This window comes from Pseudophryne corroboree, chromosome 1, assembly GCF_028390025.1.
Source record: "Pseudophryne corroboree isolate aPseCor3 chromosome 1, aPseCor3.hap2, whole genome shotgun sequence".
Classification (NCBI taxonomy): domain Eukaryota; kingdom Metazoa; phylum Chordata; class Amphibia; order Anura; family Myobatrachidae; genus Pseudophryne; species Pseudophryne corroboree.
The window spans coordinates 484,868,800-484,890,192 of record NC_086444.1 but is presented as its reverse complement, the minus strand read 5'-3'; the positions used below and the strand labels follow the sequence as shown (position 1 = coordinate 484,890,192).

General features: G+C 43.4%; 1 protein-coding gene across 1 annotated transcript; it reads right to left on the bottom strand.

Annotated features, from left to right (window-relative positions):
• Positions 1 to 11,103: 11,103 nt before the first annotated feature.
• HNRNPK (heterogeneous nuclear ribonucleoprotein K) lies at positions 11,104 to 21,333 on the bottom strand. Its single transcript, XM_063913798.1, has 15 exons — positions 21,203 to 21,333; positions 20,033 to 20,118; positions 19,795 to 19,892; positions 19,572 to 19,628; positions 17,566 to 17,609; positions 16,660 to 16,732; positions 16,467 to 16,580; positions 16,147 to 16,275; positions 15,705 to 16,012; positions 15,490 to 15,526; positions 15,077 to 15,092; positions 14,910 to 14,974; positions 14,619 to 14,788; positions 13,601 to 13,680; positions 11,104 to 12,005 (listed from the first exon to the last, which is right to left on the bottom strand). Exons 2-14 carry the CDS (start codon positions 20,085 to 20,087, stop codon positions 13,641 to 13,643), a joined length of 1,206 nt encoding a protein of 401 aa, XP_063769868.1. The 5' UTR covers positions 20,088 to 20,118; positions 21,203 to 21,333; the 3' UTR covers positions 11,104 to 12,005; positions 13,601 to 13,640.
• Between the last annotated feature and the right edge of the window lie 60 nt (positions 21,334 to 21,393).

The following is a 21,393-nucleotide window of genomic DNA, read 5'->3' as shown; positions in this document are numbered from 1 at the left end:
TTCAAAACTACGTTCAAATCCCACGGTGCCACTGGAGGCACTATTGGGGGTTGTATATGTAGTACACCTTTGACAAAAGTTTGTACTTCAGGCACTGATGCCAATTCCTTCTGGAAGAAGATTGATAAGGCCGAAATTTGAACTTTAATGGACCCCAATTTTAGGCCCATAGACAATCCTGCTTGCAGGAAATGTAAGAATCGACCCAATTGAAATTCTTCCGTTGGAGCCTTCTTGGCCTCACACCACGCAACATATTTTCGCCAAATGCGGTGATAATGTTGTACAGTCACTTCCTTTCTAGCCTTAATCAAGGTAGGAATAACTTCCTCTGGAATGCCCTTTTCTTTTAGAATCCGGCGTTCAACCGCCATGCCGTCAAACGCAGACGCGGTAAGTCTTGGAACATACAAGGTCCCTGCTGAAGCAGATCCCTTCTTAGAGGTAGAGGCCACGGATCCTCCGTGAGCATCTCTTGAAGTTCCGGATACCAAGTTCTTCTTGGCCAGTCCGGAGCCACCAGTATTGTTCTTACTCCTCTTTTCCGTATAATTCTCAGTACCTTTGGTATGAGAGGCAGAGGAGGGAACACATACACTGACTGGTACACCCACGGTGTTACCAGAGCGTCCACAGCTATTGCCTGAGGGTCTCTTGACCTGGCGCAATATCTGTCCAATTTTTTGTTGAGGCGAGACGCCATCATGTCCACCTTTGGTCTTTCCCAACGGTTCACAATCATGTGGAAGACTTCTGGATGAAGTCCCCACTCTCCCGGGTGAAGGTCGTGTCTGCTGAGGAAGTCTGCTTCCCAGTTGTCCACTCCCGGGATGAACACTGCTGACAGTGCTATGACATGATTCTCCGCCCAGCGCAGAATCCTTGCAGCTTCTGTCATTGCTCTTCTGCTTCTCGTGCCGCCTTGTCGGTTTACGTGGGCGACTGCCGTGATGTTGTCCGACTGGATCAACACCGGCTGACCCTGAAGCAGCGATTTTGCCAGGCTTAGAGCATTGTAGATCGCTCTTAGCTCCAGTATATTTATGTGAAGGGACGTCTCCAGGTTTGACCACACGCCCTGGAAGTTTCTTCCCTGTGTGACTGCTCCCCAGCCTCGTAGGCTGGCATCCGTAGTCACCAGGACCCAGTCCTGTATGCCGAATCTGCGGCCCTCTAACAGATGGGCACTCTGCAACCACCACAGGAGAGACAACCTTGTTCTTGGTGACAGTGTTATCCGCTGATGCATGTGCAGATGCGATCCGGACCATTTGTCCAGCAGATCCCACTGAAATGTCCGTGCATGGAATCTGCCGAATGGAATCGCTTCGTAAGAAGCCACCATCTTTCCCAGGACTCTTGTGCATTGATGTACTGACACAGTTCCTGGTTTTAGGAGGTTCCTGACAAGTTCGGATAACTCCCTTGCTTTCTCCTCCGGGAGAAACACCTTTTTCTGAACCGTGTCCAGAATCATTCCCAGGAACAGCAGACGAGTTGTCGGGGTCAATTGAGATTTTGGAAGATTCAGAATCCACCCGTGTTGCTGAAGCACTACCTGGGTTAGTGCTACACCGACTTCCAGCTGTTCTCTGGACTTTGCCCTTATCAGGAGATCGTCCAAGTAAGGGATAATTAATACGCCTTTTCTTCGTAGAAGAACCATCATTTCGGTCATTACCTTGGTAAAGACCCGAGGGGCCGTGGACAAACCAAACGGCAGCGTTTGAAACTGATAATGACAGTCTTGTATCACGAACCTGAGATACCCTTGGTGTGAGGGGTAAATTGGGACATGCAGATAAGCATCTTTTATGTCCAGGGACACCCTGAAGTCCCCTTCTTCCAGATTCGCTATCACTGCTCTGAGTGACTCCATCTTGAACTTGAATTTCTGTATGTACAGGTTCAAGGATTTCAGGTTTAGAATAGGTCTTACCGAACCGTCCGGCTTCGGTACCACAAATAGTGTGGAATAATACCCCTTTCCCTGTTGTAGGAGGGGTACCTTGACTATCACCTGCTGAGAATACAGCTTGTGAATGGCTTCCAAAACCGACATCCTTTCTGAGGGAGACGTTGGTAAAGCAGACTTTAGGAACCGGCGAGGGGGAGACCTTTCGAACTCCAACATGTAACCCTGAGATATTATCTGCAGGATCCATGGGTCCACTTGTGAGCGAGCCCACTGATTGCTGAAAATCTTGAGTCGACCCCCCACCGCTCCTGAGTCCGCTTGTAAAGCCCCAGCGTCATGCTGATGGCTTTGTAGAACCCGGGGCGGGCTTCTGGTCCTGGGCAGGGGCTGCTTGCTGCCCTCTCTTACCCTTTCCTCTGCCTCGCGGCAGATAAGACTGTCCTTTTGGTCGCTTGTTTTTATAGGAGCGAAAGGACTGCGGCTGAAAAGACGGTGTCTTTTTCTGTTGGGAGGGGGTCGGAGGTAAAAAAGTGGATTTGCCGGCAGTTGCCGTGGCCACCAGGTCCGAAAGACCGACCCCAAATAATTCCTCTCCTTTATATGGCAATACTTCCATATGCCTTTTGGAATCCGCATCACCTGACCACTGTCGCGTCCATAAACTTCTTCTGGCAGATATGGACATCGCGCTTACTCTTGATGCTAGAGTACAAATATCCCTCTGAGCATCTCGCATATAAAGAAAAATAAGAATTTACTTACCGATAATTCTATTTCTCGGAGTCCGTAGTGGATGCTGGGGTTCCTGAAAGGACCATGGGGAATAGCGGCTCCGCAGGAGACAGGGCACAAAAGTAAAGCTTTCCGATCAGGTGGTGTGCACTGGCTCCTCCCCCTATGACCCTCCTCCAAGCCAGTTAGGTACTGTGCCCGGACGAGCGTACACAATAAGGGAGGAATTTTGAATCCCGGGTAAGACTCATACCAGCCACACCAATCACACCGTACAACTTGTGATCTAAACCCAGTTAACAGTATGATAACAGCGGAGCCTCTGAAAAGATGGCTCACAACAATAATAACCCGATTTTTGTAACTATGTACAAGTATTGCAGATAATCCGCACTTGGGATGGGCGCCCAGCATCCACTACGGACTCCGAGAAATAGAATTATCGGTAAGTAAATTCTTATTTTCTCTATCGTCCTAGTGGATGCTGGGGTTCCTGAAAGGACCATGGGGATTATACCAAAGCTCCCAAACGGGCGGGAGAGTGCGGATGACTCTGCGGCACCGAATGAGAGAACTCCAGGTCCTCCTTAGCCAGGGTATCAAATTTGTAGAATTTAGCAAACGTGTTTGCCCCTGACCAAGTAGCTGCTCGGCAAAGTTGTAAAGCCGAGACCCCTCGGGCAGCCGCCCAAGATGAACCCACCTTCCTTGTGGAATGGGCATTTACATATTTTGGCTGTGGCAGGCCTGCCACAGAATGTGCAAGCTGAATTGTATTACACATCCAACTAGCAATAGTCTGCTTAGAAGCAAGAGCACCCAGTTTGTTGGGTGCATACAGGATAACAGCAAGTCAGTTTTCCTGACTCCAGCCGTCCTGGAACATATTTTCAGGGCCCTGACAACATCTAGCAACTTGGAGTCCTCCAAGTCCCTAGTAGGTGCAAGGCACCACAATAAGCTGGTTCAGGTGAAACACTGACACCACCTTAGGGAGAGAACTGGGGACGAGTCCGCAGCTCTGCCCTGTCCGAATGGACAAACAGATATGGGCTTTTTTGAGAAAAAACCACCAATTTGACACTCGCCTGGTCCAGGCCAGGGCCAAGAGCATGGTCACTTTTCATGTGAGATGCTTCAAATCCACAGATTTGACTGGTTTTAAACCAATGTGATTTGAGGAATCCCAGAACTACGTTGAGATCCCACAGTGCCACTGGAGGCACAAAAGGGGGTTGTATATGCAATACTCCCTTGACAAACTTCTGGACTTCAGGAACTGAAGCCAATTCTTTCTGGAAGAAAATCGACAGGGCCGAAATTTGAACCTTAATGGACCCCAATTTGAGGCCCATAGACACTCCTGTTTGCAGGAAATGCAGGAAACGACCGAGTTGAAATTTCTTTGTGGGCCTTCCTGGCCTCACACCACGCAACATATTTTCGCCACATGTGGTGATAATGTTGTGCGGTCACCTCCTTTCTGGCTTTGACCAGGGTAGGAATGACCTCTTCCGGAATGCCTTTTTCCCTTAGGATCCGGCTTTCCACCGCCATGCCGACAAACGCAGCTGCGGTAAGTCTTGGAACAGACATGGTACTTGCTGAAGCAAGTCCCTTCTTAGCGGCAGAGGCCATAAGACCTCTGTAAGCATCTCTTGAAGTTCCGGGTACCAAGTCCTTCTTGGCCAATCCGGAGCCATGAGTATAGTTCTTACTCCTCTACGTCTTATAATTCTCAGCACCTTAGGTATGAGAAGCAGAGGAGGGAACACATACACCGACTGGTACACCCACGGTGTTACCAGAACGTCCACAGCTATTGCCTGAGGGTCTCTTGACCTGGCGCAATACCTGTCCCGTTTTTTGTTCAGACGGGACGCCATCATGTCCACCTTTGGTATTTCCCAACGGTTTACAATCATGTGGAAAAAACTTCCCGATGAAGTTTCCACTCTCCCGGGTGGAGGTCGTGCCTGCTGAGGAAGTCTGCTTCCCAGTTTCCATTCCCGGGATGAAACACTGCTGACAGTGCTATCACATGATTTTCCGCCCAGCGAAAAGTCCTTGCAGTTTTTGCCATTGCCCTCCTGCTTCTTGTGTCGCCCTGTCTGTTTACGTGGGCGACTGCCGTGATGTTTTTCCCACTGGATCAATACCGGCTGACCTTGAAGCAGAGGTCTTGCTAAGCTTAGAGCATTATAAATTTACCCTTAGCTCCAGTATATTTATGTGGAGAAAAGTCTCCAGACTTGATCACACTCCCTGGAAATTTTTTCCTTGTGTGACTGCTCCCCAGCCTCTCGGGCTGGGCTCCGTGGTCACCAGCATCCAATCCTGAATGCCGAATCTGCGGCCCTCTAGAAGATGAGCACTCTATAACCACCACAGGAGAGACACCCCTTGTCCTTGGATATAGGGTTATCCGCTGATGCATCTGAAGATGCGATCCGGACCATTTGTCCAGCAGATCCCACTGAAAAGTTCTTGCGTGAAATCTGCCGAATGGAATTGCTTCGTAGGAAGCCACCATTTTTACCAGGACCCTTGTGCAATGATGCACTGTTTTTAGGAGGTTCCTGACTAGCTCGGATAACTCCCTGGCTTTCTCTTCCGGGAGAAACACCTTTTTCTGGACTGTGTCCAGAATCATCCCTAGGCACAGCAGACGTGTCGTCGGGATCAGCTTCGATTTTGGAATATTTAGAATCCACCCGTGCTGTTGTAGCAGTATCCGAGATAGTGCTACTCCGACCTCCAACTGTTCCCTGGACTATGCCCTTATCAGGAGATCGTCCAAGTAAGGGATAATTAAGACGCCTTTTCTTCGAAGAAGAATCATCATTTCGGCCATTACCTTGGTAAAGACCCGGGGTGCCGTGGACAATCCAAACGGCAGCGTCTGAAACTGATAGTGACAGTTCTGCACCACGAACCTGAGGTACCCTTAGTGAGAAGGGCAAATTTGGGACATAGAGGTAAGCATCCCTGATGTCCCGGGACACTATATAGTCCCCTTCTTCCTGGTTCGTTATCACTGCTCTGAGTGACTCCATCTTGATTTGAACCTTTGTAAGTGTTCAAAAAATTTTTTAGAATAAGTCTCACCTAGCCTTCTGGCTTCAGTACCACAATATAGTGTGGAATAATACCCCTTTTCTTGTAGTAGGAGGGGTAATTTAATTATCACCTGCTGGGAATACAGCTTGTGAATTTTTTCCCATACTGCCTCCTTGTCGGAGGGAGACCTTGGTAAAGCAGACTTCAGGAGCCTGCGAAGGGGAAACGTCTCGACATTCCAATCTGTACCCCTGGGATACTACTTGTAGGATCCGGGGGTCCTGTACGGTCTCAGCGCCATGCTGAGAACTTGTCAGAAACGGTGGAACGCTTCTGTTCCTGGGAATGGGCTGCCTGCTGCAGTCTTCTTCCCTTTCCTCTATCCCTGGGCAGATATGATCTTATAGGGACGAAAGGACTGAGACTGAAAAGACGGTGTCTTTTTCTGCAGAGATGTGACTTAGGGTAAAAACGGCGGATTTTCCAGCAGTTGCCGTGGCCACCAGGTCCGATGGACCGACCCCAAATAACTCCTCTTCCTTTATACGGCAATACACCTTTGTGCCGTTTGGAATCTGCATCACCTGACCACTGTCGTGTCCATAACATCTTCTGGCAGATATGGACATCGCATTTACTCTTGATGCCAGAGTGCAAATATCCCTCTGTGCATCTCGCATATATAGAAATGCATCCTTTAAATGCTCTATAGTCAATAAAATACTGTCCCTGTCAAGGGTATCAATATTTTTAGTCAGGGAATCGGACCAAGCCACCCCAGCTCTGCACATCCAGGCTGAGGCGATCGCTGGTCGCAGTATAACACCAGTATGTGTGTATATACTTTTTATGATATTTTCCAGCCTCCTGTCAGCTGGTCCTTGAGGACGGCCCTATCTATAGACGGTACCCGCCACTTGTTTTGATAAGCGTGTGAGCGCCTTATCCACCCTAAGGGGTGTTTCCCAACGCGCCCTAACTTCTGGCGGGAAAGGGTATACCTCCCATAATTTTCTATCGGGGGGAACCCACGCATCATCACACACTTTATTTAATTTATCTGATTCAGGAAAAACTACGGTAGTTTTTTTACATCCCACATAATACCCTCTTTTGTGGTACTTGTAGTATCAGAAATATGAAACACCTCCTTCATTGCCTTTAACGTGTGGCCCTAATAAGGAATACGTTTGTTTATTCACCGTCGACACTGGATTCAGTGTCCCTGTCTGTGTCTGTGTCGACCGACTAAAGTAAACGGGCGTTTTAAAACCCCTGACGGTGTTTTTGAGACGTCTGGACCGGTACTATTGTTTGTCGGCCGTCTCATGTCGTCAACCGACCTTGCAGCGTGTTGACATTATCACGTAATTCCCTAAATAAGCCATCCATTCCGATGTCGACTCCCTAGAGAGTGACATCACCATTACAGGCAATTGCTCCGCCTCCTCACCAACATCGTCCTCATACATGTCGACACACACGTACCGACACACAGCACACACACAGGGAATGCTCTGATAGAGGACAGGACCCACTAGCCCTTTGGAGAGACAGAGGGAGAGTTTACCAGCACACACCAAAAACGCTATAATTATATAGGGACAACCTTATATAAGTGTTTTCCCTTATAGCATCTTTTTTATATATTTCTAACGCCAAATTAGTGCCCCCCCTCTCTGTTTTAACCCTGTTTCTGTAGTGCAGTGCAGGGGAGAGCCTGGGAGCCTTCCCTCCAGCCTTTCTGTGAGGGAAAATGGCGCTGTGTGCTGAGGAGATAGGCCCCGCCCCTTTTTCGGCGGCCTCGTCTCCCGCTCTTAACGGATTCTGGCAGGGGTTAAATATCTCCATATAGCCTCCGGAGGCTATATGTGAGGTATTTTTAGCCAAAATAGGTATTCATTTGCCTCCCAGGGCGCCCCCCTCCCAGCGCCCTGCACCCTCAGTGACTGCCGTGTGAAGTGTGCTGAGAGGAAAATGGCGCACAGCTGCAGTGCTGTGCGCTACCTTTAGAAGACTGAGGAGTCTTCTGCCGCCGATTCTGGACCTCTTCTTACTTCAGCATCTGCAAGGGGGCCGGCGGCAAGGCTCCGGTGACCATCCAGGCTGTACCTGTGATCGTCCCTCTGGAGCTGATGTCCAGTAGCCAAGAAGCCAATCCATCCTGCACGCAGGTGAGTTCACTTCTTCTCCCCTAAGTCCCTCGTTGCAGTGATCCTGTTGCCAGCAGGACTCACTGTAAAATAAAAAACCTAAGCTAAACTTTTCTAAGCAGCTCTTTAGGAGAGCCACCTAGATTGCACCCTTCTCGGCCGGGCACAAAAATCTAACTGGCTTGGAGGAGGGTCATAGGGGAAGGAGCCAGTGCACACCACCTGATCGGAAAGCTTTACTTTTGTGCCCTGTCTCCTGCGGAGCCGCTATTCCCCATGGTCCTTTCAGGAACCCCAGCATCCACTAGGACGATAGAGAAAGCATCCTTTAATTGCTCTAGAGTCAATAAAATACTGTCCCTATCCAGGGTATCAATATTTTCAGTCAGAGAATCCAACCACACTACCCCAGCACTGCACATCCAGGCTGAGGCTACTGCCGGTCGCAGTATAACACCAGTATGTGTGTATATACTCTTCAGTGTAGTTTCCAGCCTCCTATCTGCTGGATCCTTGAGGGCGGCCGTATCAGGAGACGGCAACACCACTTGCTTTGATAAACGTGTGAGCGCCTTATCCACCCTAGGGGGTGTTTCCCAGCGCGCCCTAACCTCTGGTGGGAAAGGGTATAATGCCAATAACTTCTTGGAAATTAGCAGTTTTCTATCTGGGTTAACCCACGCTTCGTCACACACGTCATTCAATTCCTCTGATTCTGGAAAAGCTACAGGTAGTTTTTTCACCCCCCACATAATACCCCTTTTTGAGGTACCAGCAGTATCAGAGATCTGCAAAGCCTCCTTCATTGCCGTGATCATATAACGTGTGGCCCTATTGGAAAATACGTTTGTTTCTTCACCGTCGACACTAGATTCATCTGTGTCGGTACCCGTGTCGACTGACTGAGGTAAGGGACGTTTTACAGCCCCTGACGGTGTCTGAGACGCCTGAGCCGGTACTAACTGGTTTTCCGGCCGTCTCATTTCGTCAACTGACTTTTGTAATGTGCTAACATTATCACGTAATTCCATAACTAAAGCCATCCATTCCGGTGTCGACTCCCTAGGGGGTGACATCACCATTACCGGCAATTGCTCTGCCTCCACACCAACATCGTCCTCATACATGTCGACACACAGCAGCCACACAGGGAATGCTCTAATCGAAGACAGGACCCTCTTAGCCCTTTGGGGAGACAGAGGGAGAGTTTGCCAGCACACACCAAAAGCGCTATAAATGTATATAAACAACCCTAGAAGGTGTTGTTTTTGATATAAGCGCTTTTAATATATCAATATCGCCAAATTATGCCCCCCTTCTCTTTGTTACCCTGTTTCTGTAGTGCAGTGCAGGGGAGAGTCCTGGGAGCCTTCCTCACCAGCGGAGCTGAGCAGGAAAATGGCGCCGAGTGCTGAGGAGAATAAGCTCCGCCCCTTTTTCGGCTGGCTTTTCTCCCGGGTTTTAAGAAAACTGGCCTGGGTTAAATACATACATATAGCCTTAATGGCTATATGTGATGTATTTATTTTGCCACTAAAGGTATTTAATATTGCTGCCCAGGGCGCCCTGCACCCTCCGTGACTGAATCAGTGAGACGTGTAGCAACAATGGCGCACAGCTGCAGTGCTGTGCGCTACCTTCATGAAGACTGAGGAGTCTTCTGCCGCCTGCTTTCCGGACCTCCGTCTTCAGCGTCTGTAAGGGGGATCGGCGGCGCGGCTCCGGGACGAACCCCAGGAGGACCTGTGTTCCGACTCCCTCTGGAGCTAAGTGTCCAGTAGCCTAAGACTCCAATCCATCCTGCACGCAGGTGAGTTGGAAATCTCTCCCCTAAGTCCCTCGATGCAGTGATCCTGTTGCCAGCAGGATTCACTGAGATTTAAACCTAAAAAAACTTTTTCTAAGCAGCTCTTTAGGAGAGCCACCTAGATTGCACCCTTCTCGGACGGGCACAAAAACCTAACTGAGGCTTGGAGGAGGGTCATAGGGGGAGGAGCCAGTACGCACCATGTGATCCTAAAAGCTTTATTTAGATGTGCCCTGTCTCCTGCGGAGCCCGCTATTCCCCATGGTCCTGACGGAGTCCCAGCATCCACTAGGACGTTAGAGAAAATAACATTACATTCCCATTCAGATAGTTTTGTAGTTGTAGGCATTGAGCTGGCTCCTTAAAAAAAAAACTCCCATAAAAAAAATAGCATTTACTTTTTGTACTAATCACTATGTACTATTTACTTTTTGTACTATCACTTTTCTATGTAGATTGCAGGTTATTATTCCACATGGGGAGAAATAATTCACCGTCTGGTGAATGCACCAAGTTCAAATGCAGCGCTTTATCTTTGTTAATCCTTATGGTGTAGTTGTGTAGAGCATTTGAACATACCTGAAAATCTCCCATAATGATGTTTGCTCAAGTTGCAAAGGGCTGACCCAATTTCTTTCATTAGTTCCAGCTATACTTGGACAGCAAACAATGCTTTATGATTGACAGAGTTCTGGCAGTCATAAGCAGTTAATATCAGATGCATGTAGACTATAACCCTACTAATGCTCATAAAACTAACACCATGTGGGAGCCCAAACAGTTAATTATTAAAAAAAAAAAAAAGCCACTTAATGCTATGATCCTGGGAGAAAAAAAATTAATTTCCAATTACATGATGCTCGCTTTGCATTAAAAAAAAAAAAAACCCAAAAAAACCCAAAGACTGTTTTACATGCATTCCAATGCTATAACAAATTTAACATCAGCAAGTTCAGTTCTGGCATTCTGCATACTGAACCAAACACTCAGCAGATAAAACCTTGGAGAGGTTATGGGACAAAACGCTACATAAGGAATATGCTTTAAGTCTTTTTTTGTGTAACTACTCCTGTCACAAAAAACAGCATCTTTTAATAAATTGTAACTTACCACTTCAAATGGTGTAGCAGTAATAAACAATTTTGACAAATCATTCTACATTACATCTACCACTAAGTGTCAGATACTGAACAGGAACTCAAACTTCCAAAAAAGACAGTCTTTTATAGACCGTTGGAGTATAAGTCTGAATGGAGGGGGGGGGGGGGACAAAAAAAATTCCCCACCCACACAGACAATGCATTCATTATTTAAAGAGCTTAACTTCCTCACAGTTATACAGGCAAGCCCTTTTTTTCTTGCTCTCAGAAGACAAATGTGTTTTTATTGAACCGTTGCTGCACGAGTGATGCATTTTTCAGAGGCACAGTGAGTTTGGTGCAATTGCTACAACTTTTATTTGCAGAAGATTTTGCTGAAATCTGGCCACTGTGTAAAGCCAGGTTTAATACACTAAATGAACCTTTAAATGAACGACTCCAAGTTTCCCCTATTTAAACCTAACATTTGGCATCTCCAACTTGAACAGAATTCAAGAGACAATGACTAGGTTAGTTTCATTTCCATTTAGTCAAATAAAATGTTGCACTGCTCACTTTGCTACATCTAAGGAATAATAATTAAAAAAAAAAAAAAATATCCTTTCAACTTTAATTATATTAAAAAACTGGAGCACAGCTGGTCAATTCTCAATACACCAACACAGGTGACTAATTTCAGTTACAACATACCAATGTAAAAGTGATAAAAACAGCAATGTGTACAGTCACCATCTTGTTACTTTTAACATACCCCCCATTTTTAAACAAACATTTCAGGAAAAAAACCTCAAGAGTTGGAATTAAAAGATTTATAGAGGGGGAAGAAAAAACAAAAAACACTAAAAATATAAAAACAGAAAAAGGAAACCAGAACATTTCGGCTGCTGTTCAAAAAGATAACAAAATCAACTTATTCCATTCAAGGTCTGGAGAGAAAAGCTTAAGCGGAGATTCATTCTCCATGTAATAACTGAATTTAGAACATAACAAAATAATCTTTAACATAAAGCAGATATTATCATTCAGCTCTAGTAATTCTGTACAATTCTCTTGGAGGTGGGGCATTCTCTGCAGTTTGTGGATTCTTAGTGCTGCTGGTTACTATTAACAAATGCATCCGTAGATCCAGATCTTGGTTTGTAATCCATAAGCAACGAAAGGGGGGGGAAGGAAAGCATTCCAGGTTTTTTTCATTGTAGCTGTTCTAAACAAAATATTTTGGAATCCACTTAAGCCTGAAAAAGAAATTCATATTTTGTTCCTGATACATAACACAGAGACATAGCAGATGGCTAAACCCAAGCAGGAAATAAAGAATCTGAGACATCCTTTACTACTCTATAGAAGATAGTCAAAAATATACTTATCTGGAGGTAAACACAACCAAAAAATAGGCAAACTTCCAAAGTGTAACATTATGCAGATTGCCATAAAAAAAAGCCTCATTGTGTAGGACCTAACATTTAGGCATAGTTCTGAAAAGTTGTGAACACTCTAAACAGCTAAGCTTTCTTGTAGTTCTGCATGCATTCAAATTTAACAATGTAAATTTAGAATTTTTATGCATCTTTGTGTTTACATAGCATCTACCACCCTTTTACTACAAAACACATTTAGACAAAACACCATGCCTATCCAAATAGGAAAGCTGTAAAATGGCAGTGATGAAGTTAGCCATTACTTGCACTTGTCAAAAAGTTGGAACGGTGGACTTCTAATTCACAATTTTATTTATTTTTCAAATCTAAATGGGGAGGGGGAGAAATGCCTAAAAAGAAAGCATTTTTATTTTGGAAAGATGACAAGGCCAAAAATAAAAATAAATTATACCATCTTCAAGATGGTACTTCCTTTAGATCAAACCTGGAGTCACAAATGCAGTGTTAAATGTTAAAACCAACATGCCACTCAAATGTAGGTAAAACAAATTTTTACTTTGAACACATGAAAATAATATTTTCAATTAACTGCAAAACAGTATCTGCCATGAATACTGGCTTTAAAAATAACCCATTTAGATTTGAAAACTTGTAAAAGTTATAAATATGCAAATGACTACTTTTCATTAAAACTTTTATTGTGAGAATAGAAATAATTGTAAAAACAAGCCCAAGTGCAAAGGAAAACTAAATTTCAACACTGCTCACTGTACACTTCCTCTTCTGCAGTAATGATGCCTGTTTTAGAGCGACAAATAATCCTGCAAAAGAAAAACCAAATAAAGTGTTTATACTAATTATTGTACTTAAAGGCTTAATAAATATTTTTATTTAGAAGACAGGAGTGGGAAGGTCAAAGAGATAGTTTTGGTAAATTTACACTAACGAACTATATGGCATTATTTAACAGACCTACATAAACAATGCACCATAAAATGGTAATAGCAATTATAATAAAAAAAAAACAAACCCACAGTTCACTACATTTATTTAAAAATAATAAAAAACACATTTCCACTGCTCATGGTAGATTGTGATAGCCAATAACTGTTCATTAACATATATGCAGTATAGGTAAACCATCCACAAATGAAGCAAATTAACCAATATTGGCAAACAACAAGCTGGATTTAAAATAAACCCCACTCATTCTGCATCTGTTCCCAAACTAGTCTGTAACACGTCAAACACCAGTTACTTTCTACATTTTAAATGTATTAAACCTATGAAGCAGAGGAATGTTGGCTTTTTTTTATTATTTTTTTTTTTTTTTAAATCAGAAGCGAAGAAAAAAAATAAAAAATTAAAGATGCAGGATTCCTTCATTCTTCACTAGTCTTAGAAAAACTTGCCAGAATACTGCTTCACACTATAAAAAAAGAGAATCTTACATTAGAACCCTTGAGCATGTGCCTCTCAAATGTTTAGAAGTCAAAACCCATAAGCATAATCTTCAGAATACTGCTTCACACTATAAAAAAAAGAAAATCTTGCATTAGAACCTGAAAGCGCATGATCCTTATAAAATGATTCTCCCCCCCCCCCCCCCCCCAACAATAAAAAAGCCAAATACATGAGCAATATTATAATTAAAGGGTTACTCCACTAAAAACTAAAACTGCGGTTTCTGGTGGACTTTGGCAAAAAATAAACATTACAGAAACATGTACCTCCATAATCCCAATAATCGGATGGTGGGTTCCCTGGATTGCTTTTACTAGTTTTTGCAAATGGCTTTTCTTTTAAGCTTTTTTTGAATGATTCTTGGAATTTTAAGCAAAGGCTAATATTAGCGATATAAAAGAAGAGCCCCAATGTAACAATAGGATCAGGAGAGTGGAAGTTTCTCTTAGTTTAGATTACCCAACTCCACCAAAAATTTTATTTGTTAGTCTCCCAGTTAGTGACATTTAAAAATAAAACCTAAACATGCTATAAATAACGAAGCCGGAAAAAAAAAAATTAAAGTAGCGGTTAGTAAATAGAAAGATGTGAAACGCTGCATTTAGCATCAAATCAAAACCCATTGTAACTTGTCCTGTAGAGGCATGGTCTGTGCCATATGGCAGACCGTGATTTGTTGTCAATGTTGTTATCTAAAAACAACAAAATCACTAGTCTTCCACACAGAACTAAACCAACATCCACTGATATCTTCTAGATTTAGATTTTGTCTACAGGCACAATAAAATGTTGGTTTTACAAATCTTTTGCAGCCGTTTCACGACAGAAAGTTGAGCTGTTAATTTCATGAAGCAGAATTAGTTTGAAAGCATCTTCATTTAAAGAGATAGGAAGATCTGAAAAGGGGAAAAATTTATTAAGGCTGTAAAATGCCAATATTAGATCATAAAACAGTTAAGAGTTTAGTATGAAACACATGCAAGGCTAGACAGAGCAACAACTTGCCTGTTCTGAAGCAAATATTGGGCATTCTGTATCTGATCTTGGGTGCCTATAATGGTAATGATTCGATCATCTGACCCTTCCAAAGGTTCATCAATTTTGATAGATGCCCCAGATTCATGGCGGATTTGTTTGATCCTTTGACCTCCTTTTCCAATAATTGACCCTGCCAACTAACGCAGAGATTTTAAGTACATGGAAGTCTTAATAAATTCCAAACAAAGTAGTAACATTAAAAATCTGGTTGGAGAAGAACATTGCATAACTAATTTTACCAACATTTTATCCACTTACATCTTTTGGAATGGTTACTTGAGTTGTTATGACAGGTCCACCTAAATCACCATATGACCCCCGACCTACAAAATCATAAAAGATATGGATGAAGGAATTTGAAAAGTGCAGTCATATCGAAGCGGATGACCATCAGAAATATACCAAGTAATAGGAAGAATGCTTACCATATCCTGAGCCACCCTGATGAATGTTCAGAGAAAAGAAAAAAGAAAATATTAGTACATATACATTTATCACTTCCTGATCATATACAGGAAAAGTCTTTTATAATCCAAAAACCTTGAAGTAAACAAAAAAGCCAAATCTTGTTTAGATGGTTAGAAACAGGAATCAATATATATTACACACAATATTGTACCTATGTGTAATTAACAGAGGCGATTGCATACTTATTTTAAATGTACTTGATTTTTTTAATCAAATTAATTTTTCATAGACTGAGTGCCCCAACTCGTTCTACCTAAATATATTTCCCTGTAATGCATTCATTTATAAACAGAGCATCAAAACTGTAGACAAGTAGACTGACATCAGCTCATCGGAGAAAAAGAAAGAAAGAAAAAGAAAGAAAGCTTACCATTCCATCATAATGGTCAGGTCTCCCTCTTCGATCACTGCAAAAAAGTAAATACATTAATTCTACATATAAAACCAAACCAGAAGTCATTGGACAATCGGGATAGAGTTTTATTTTTAAAAATACATGTATCCAAAAATGTCAGCTAAAACAAGCAGCACACAATTTTGCTCAAATAACAGTATCCGTAACCCCAAGTTCTATAGCATTCTTACCCTCCTCTTGGTGGTGGGGGTGGTGGAAGTGGAAGATTACGAGCTCTACTGCCACCTCTGCCTCCACGACCTGGAGGTGGTGGGAGGGGCCCTCGCCTTGGACTCATATCATCATAATCTCTTCTTGACTGTGGCATAGGGCGACCACCTGGTCCTGGAGGCATACGATCAAAACCCCCTCTTGTATGCATAGGGAAGCCCATGGGCCGTCCTCGTCTGTCATCAAACATCATTGTAAAACCGCCATAATCATATGTTTCATCGTAGAAGTTAGGGTCATATGGCTGTGCACGGCCTTTAATAGGAGACTATGGTGAGGGGGGGGGGAAAAAAAAAAGTAAGCAAAAGCTAAATATTATAGTACCATACATTAGCAATGTTTTCTTCATAACAGAAAAAAAAAAAAAAACCACACAAAACAAAAAAACACAATTATGCTTACTTCAGATACGAGATCCAGAACAACTTTGATGCACTCAACCACTCGATCAGGCTTTCCTCCAATAAGCACAACACGATCTGTAGAATGGGGGCAACACTCCTGGAAAAGCTTAATTGTGGTCTGCGTATTCTGCAAAAATGTTAATAAGCGATGTCCATTTAATACCACACACACATAAAAATGTACCATACAAAGTCCAAATTTGAAAGAAATTCTATTTAGGGAACCATGTTTACTATTATGCAAATCTCAGAGCAACAATCCACTAATTTGCTATATTAGGCTCTACCAAAGAAGGGGAGGGAGACAGTGACACATACCTCTCGTAGTTCTTTGATCTTTGCACCTTTAACACCAATAATTCCTCCGGCCAGAGACTGGTGGATCAAGAGCCTCAACTCACAATCAAAGTCATTTCCCTTGTAGTGTTGATACTGTAGAATGTTATTGTTAAAGTATGAGTAAACGAAGTATGAGACAATAGAAACAAAACAAACCAAACCCCACACATACCTCTTCTAATGTAGGAATGATTTTCTTCAATATTTCTCCAATTGTCTCAATATCTGCACTGATACTTAATATACTGTATAATACATAGGACATAACAGAAAAAGGGGAAAACATGTTACAAAGACAGGCAAAAAAATGTTAACAAGGATACTAATCAAGTTAATTCTCTTTAGAGAATGTACACATGCACATTTGCCTTGTTTCTTTTAGTTTTTCCTTCATTTTAATGTGACTGGGCAGTAAAACGTTTAGATGCTGGTGAAGGGAAAGGGATTCTGGAAGGATTTAGATTAAGCGGTCAAAAAAAAAAAAAAAAAAAAAAAAGGAGGAGGCACAGAACTGGAAACAAGTGAATGATCACATTCCCCGTCACCACTAATTTAGGAAACCCTCACTATTTGAATGAAACTGGCGCACTCAAGGGAAAAGTTGTAAAATGCAATAGGTGAATATTGTATGGATGAAACCACTTAAAAACTTGAAATACTTATGTGCTTTGAAGAGAAGAAAAATAAACACAGAAAGCAACATAAAAGGTGAAGTGAAAGTGATTAAGAGTTAGCACTTCATTAGAAAAAAATTAAATAAATAATGTAACAGGCAATGCTGGAGGTATCAGGCGGGCCACGAAGACAGAAACCACTTAGAAACTAAACTGTACACTGGAGAATATGCAACTCTTGAAGTTATGTTTCCCATGTATATTGAAATTAGTGGGTCTAAAGACCATGACTTACATAGAAGTTCAGTGAGGGAAGAAAAGAAGAAAATAAATAATCCAATGGGAACATAAAGACAGGAAATAAAACACTATGTAGGGGAAACTACTGTAATCATATTAAAAGGCAGGTTATCATACATTTCTCTTTCTAATCAGGCAGTGAGGCATAAACTGTTGGGACATACCGCTCGGGGCCACTGCTGTCTGGGACTGAAACACTGGCATTGTACTGCATTGGTCATTGGCGTTCGTGGATGTTGGCATTGGGCATGGGCATTCAATCGGAAGATGTCAGGAAAAGTGCCCGTTGGGCAACGAACACATTTTTGGGCATAGCCAACCGGGGTTTTCACATGGGCGTTCAGGGGTAGATGGGCCGTCAGGATGGGCAACGCAGGGGTAAGACGATCCAGTACATGGGCAACGGAGATATATGGCCAAAAAAACAAGGAGAGGGAAAAGGGGGGGAAAAGCAATACATTTTAATTTAATACAAACTAGACTCAGTTTTCAATTAAATGAAATGGTATTAAAGGCATACTGTAATACAATAAAATGTGGAAATTTGCAGCTTTAAAATACTTTAATGCTAAAGGAATAACATTTAGCGGTATATGATAGGCGTGCAATCTGACATTATACAAATATAGTAGGCTGGCTCGTGAGTGTAGACACGTTCCCCCTTCCACTAAAAAAAGGGGTGACGTTACATAAACCAAAAAGTCTCCAAATAGAGACTCGTAGGAAGTAGAAATTAACAAAACTCAAGCACACCTAAAATCTTCATTTAAAGACACTGAAGGGCCTATTTATCAAGTTTATTTCATAACATTATGGTGAAACTGCAGTTTCTACGTAATTCTATTAATTGTTGCTATGTACTAATAAATCTCCTACAGAATGCTGATTAGCTCTGCAGGTTGCAGTACACAACGGGTACTCCTATGTACCAAACACACAAAAAGCAAAGTTTTTCGTAGTTCGGCTCTGTAAAGGTGCATACACGTTGAGATCCGGGCTAACCCCGATTCTCAACATGCGACAGGGGCTAGGTCGGCATCACAAGCACATAATGACTGCTTGCGATACTATGTGCGATTTTGGCTAAGGGTCAATTTTGACTCTTTTTTACGAGATAGTCAAAATTGACTTGCCTGCGGTCTATCTAGGCTTGTGATGCAGACCGCGCATCGGCATCGAAAGGTGACTTTTACCTAGCGATCTGCACTAACTTTTCTTACGATTTTGGACTATACAAATTTGAGTATCCCTTATCCTAAATCCCACATTTTTGGGTCCCCTACTGAGATAATGACATATATATTATATATTATGTGTATATATAGATATATAATACACATGTCAGTAGGGGAACCAAAAATGTGTGATTTTGAATAAGGGATACTCAACCTGTATAGTCATCTCACCGTGTGTACACACCATTAGTTCCCATAATCTTCAGATGGTATAAACCGAATTAAACCTATGGAGGATTTACAGACAGGAGAGATCTTCCAATCCCTCTCCTGCACTCTCTGGATGGAAACTGACAGACACTGTGCATGGGCTTGTGAGATTCCCCATAGGGGTCTCTCCAAAATTCAAGGGAAGTAACTTTTAGGGACAGTTGTTATTGTTACTACTGTTCCTGCAAGTCAAATTTAGTACATAGTGGGAACATTTATATTATAAATAACCATTGTGATACGATTGTTAACAGCAACAGTGCTGCCATTAATACATAGGCCCCTAACTTATAATAACATGACAATGGAAAAACATAAAAGCTATTATAGGTCAGCTTAAAATTGCATAAGGCATATGTTTTGTAAACTTTCAAGAAATGTTAATCACGTGTCTAATCACAAGAGTCAACCCACTGAAATATTAAAAAGCTTAACCTACAATTTCTATTCAGGATTACTCAGACAGGAATTCCTAAAACTATTGAAAGCAAACATCCTGTATTGTTGAAACTTTACATTTATGAGTACAGCAAATAGTCACAGTTGCAAGAAAAGAAAAAAGCCAACCTAAAAACTAAAAGTCAAGAAACATTAGTTTTACAGTTGGTTAAGCAAACAGCTCATGTACTAAAACAGGTTTCCCAAAACATTATGTAGAACGGTTTGCAAAGTTTCTCTCTAATATGCAAAATAAAGATATGGAGGAGTATTGTTTCAGAACTCACGTCTGTCCGGAGCGCTTTAATATTTTTTCCTCCTTTACCGATTACTGCACCAGCATTCTGGAAAATATATTTTTGAGCTTATAGAACCATGACAAAAGATATGTATTATAAGTGTTTAAAAAGGTAAATATAACTGAAGGATGCAATTATTTAGAAATGTAAAGCACTATAGTCTAATTACAGTGAATTATATGATGGAAGAGGGAAGGAAAATAAATCATACTTTGCTCTGAAGCAGTATACGTAGTTCAACCATCATATCCGTGTTTCTAGATCTCTTGAAAGCTTGTTCCTCCTCCATGTCCTCTGCTGGGCGTTTGCCTAAAGATACAGAATAACAGCATTAAACCAGTTTTCTTCATCTGTATGTAATCCATACTACTAAAAAACAAGTAACAACATATTACAAATTAAAGGAATTTCTGTAAAATTGAAGGCGGTGGCAAGTAGAATGACCTTACCGTTGGTTTCTGTGTTGGTGAATTCAACCTCTTCCTGCTCTGTCTCCATTTTCATGTAATAAACTTAGAAAAGTGGTGGTAGCAATCTGCAAGTAAGCAAACAGGAGAGATCAGCACAATTGCTGGCCACATGATCATAGGCATCATGCTACTACGCCGGGGAGAGCAATCAAAGCTCCCTCACAGGGCACCGAGGTTATAACATAAGAATCAGGTGGGCGGGACGGGGAGGACACCACACAAACCTGACCACCTATGAAAGCTAGCCCGTATATAGCCTGTAATCCGCAATACGGATGCCTCACACCGGCGGCGACGGCAGCGCCTTCAATACCCAATCACAGGAAGCCAGCAACAGCCTGCTCCAGCAGCCGCACACACAGAGCAAGGGGGAGGGGGACCGCAACACACTGCCAGGCGCACAGACAATGGTGCGGCACAATGCGGCCGGCATCAGGCTGTGCGCAGCGCTCTCATCATCCCTGATCCTTTGTCTGGGCTACAGGACACCGGCTATGGCGGCCCCGCCCCTCTGCCGCAAGCTTCCGCCACCGGCCATTTTGTGACAGAGAGAAGACGAAGAGACAGCATGGCGGCTGTGGCCACAGCCATCCTTCTGACTGAGGCTGCCGGCGGGACTCGAGCACGGCACATACTGGCCGCAGCGAGCGCACCGCAAGCCACTCCGTGCTCCCGATCTCCACCCCACACATCAGTCGCTACCAACCGAGCGTAACTCCTGCCAGCACATGGAGGAGTAAGCGCTCAGCGGCAGCGAACACGCAAAGGGTAGCCATACCCGAGCAGCGTCTGCATCGCACGCGTCACCAGCTCCCCCCCCCTTTCTCTTGCAGTGAGGTGCAATGAGACGACAGCGCGTATTGCCGGGTTTGTTTGCACCCTCACCTGGGCCTGCTCTCAAACGGCGGTGCGACCCGGGCGCCCGGCTCGGAGAGACGCGCACCGCGGAGCAGCAAACAAACGGCTGACAATTGCGGCCTACACGCGTGTAAGGGGGAACAGGGAAGCAGGCTCTCCTCTGTGCCATACGGAGTGACGCACCCAGAAATACAGCCAAGTCCGGGCCCAATCACAGCCCTCAGGAGACTACTCCCAGAGTGTGGGCGCTGTAATATCACCGCCAGCACCGCCGCTTCTCGGCTCACTCACCGACTTCCTCTGCCGCTACCGAACTCCCTCCACCAGCGCGGCCGAAGCACAAGACGGATCTACACCAGAGCGCAACCTACAGGACTGATAAGCGCAACCCTCTCCTCGCTAACATCGATTGGCGTTCGGCTAAAGGGAGAGATCTGATTAGCTGTGCAAAAAGCCAATCAGAGATAGCACCGCCCACTTAG

Coding starts and splice junctions, on each gene's coding strand:
- HNRNPK (XM_063913798.1), bottom strand. CDS start 20,087: ATGAAAATGGAGACAGAGCAGGAAGAGGTTGAATTCACCAACACAGAA. Junction 17,610..19,571: donor TTAAAGCGCTCCGGACAGAC/GTGAGTTCTGAA, acceptor TGACCAATGCAG/TACAATGCCAGTGTTTCAGT. Junction 16,276..16,466: donor AGATCAAAGAACTACGAGAG/GTATGTGTCACT, acceptor ACATTTTTGCAG/AATACGCAGACCACAATTAA.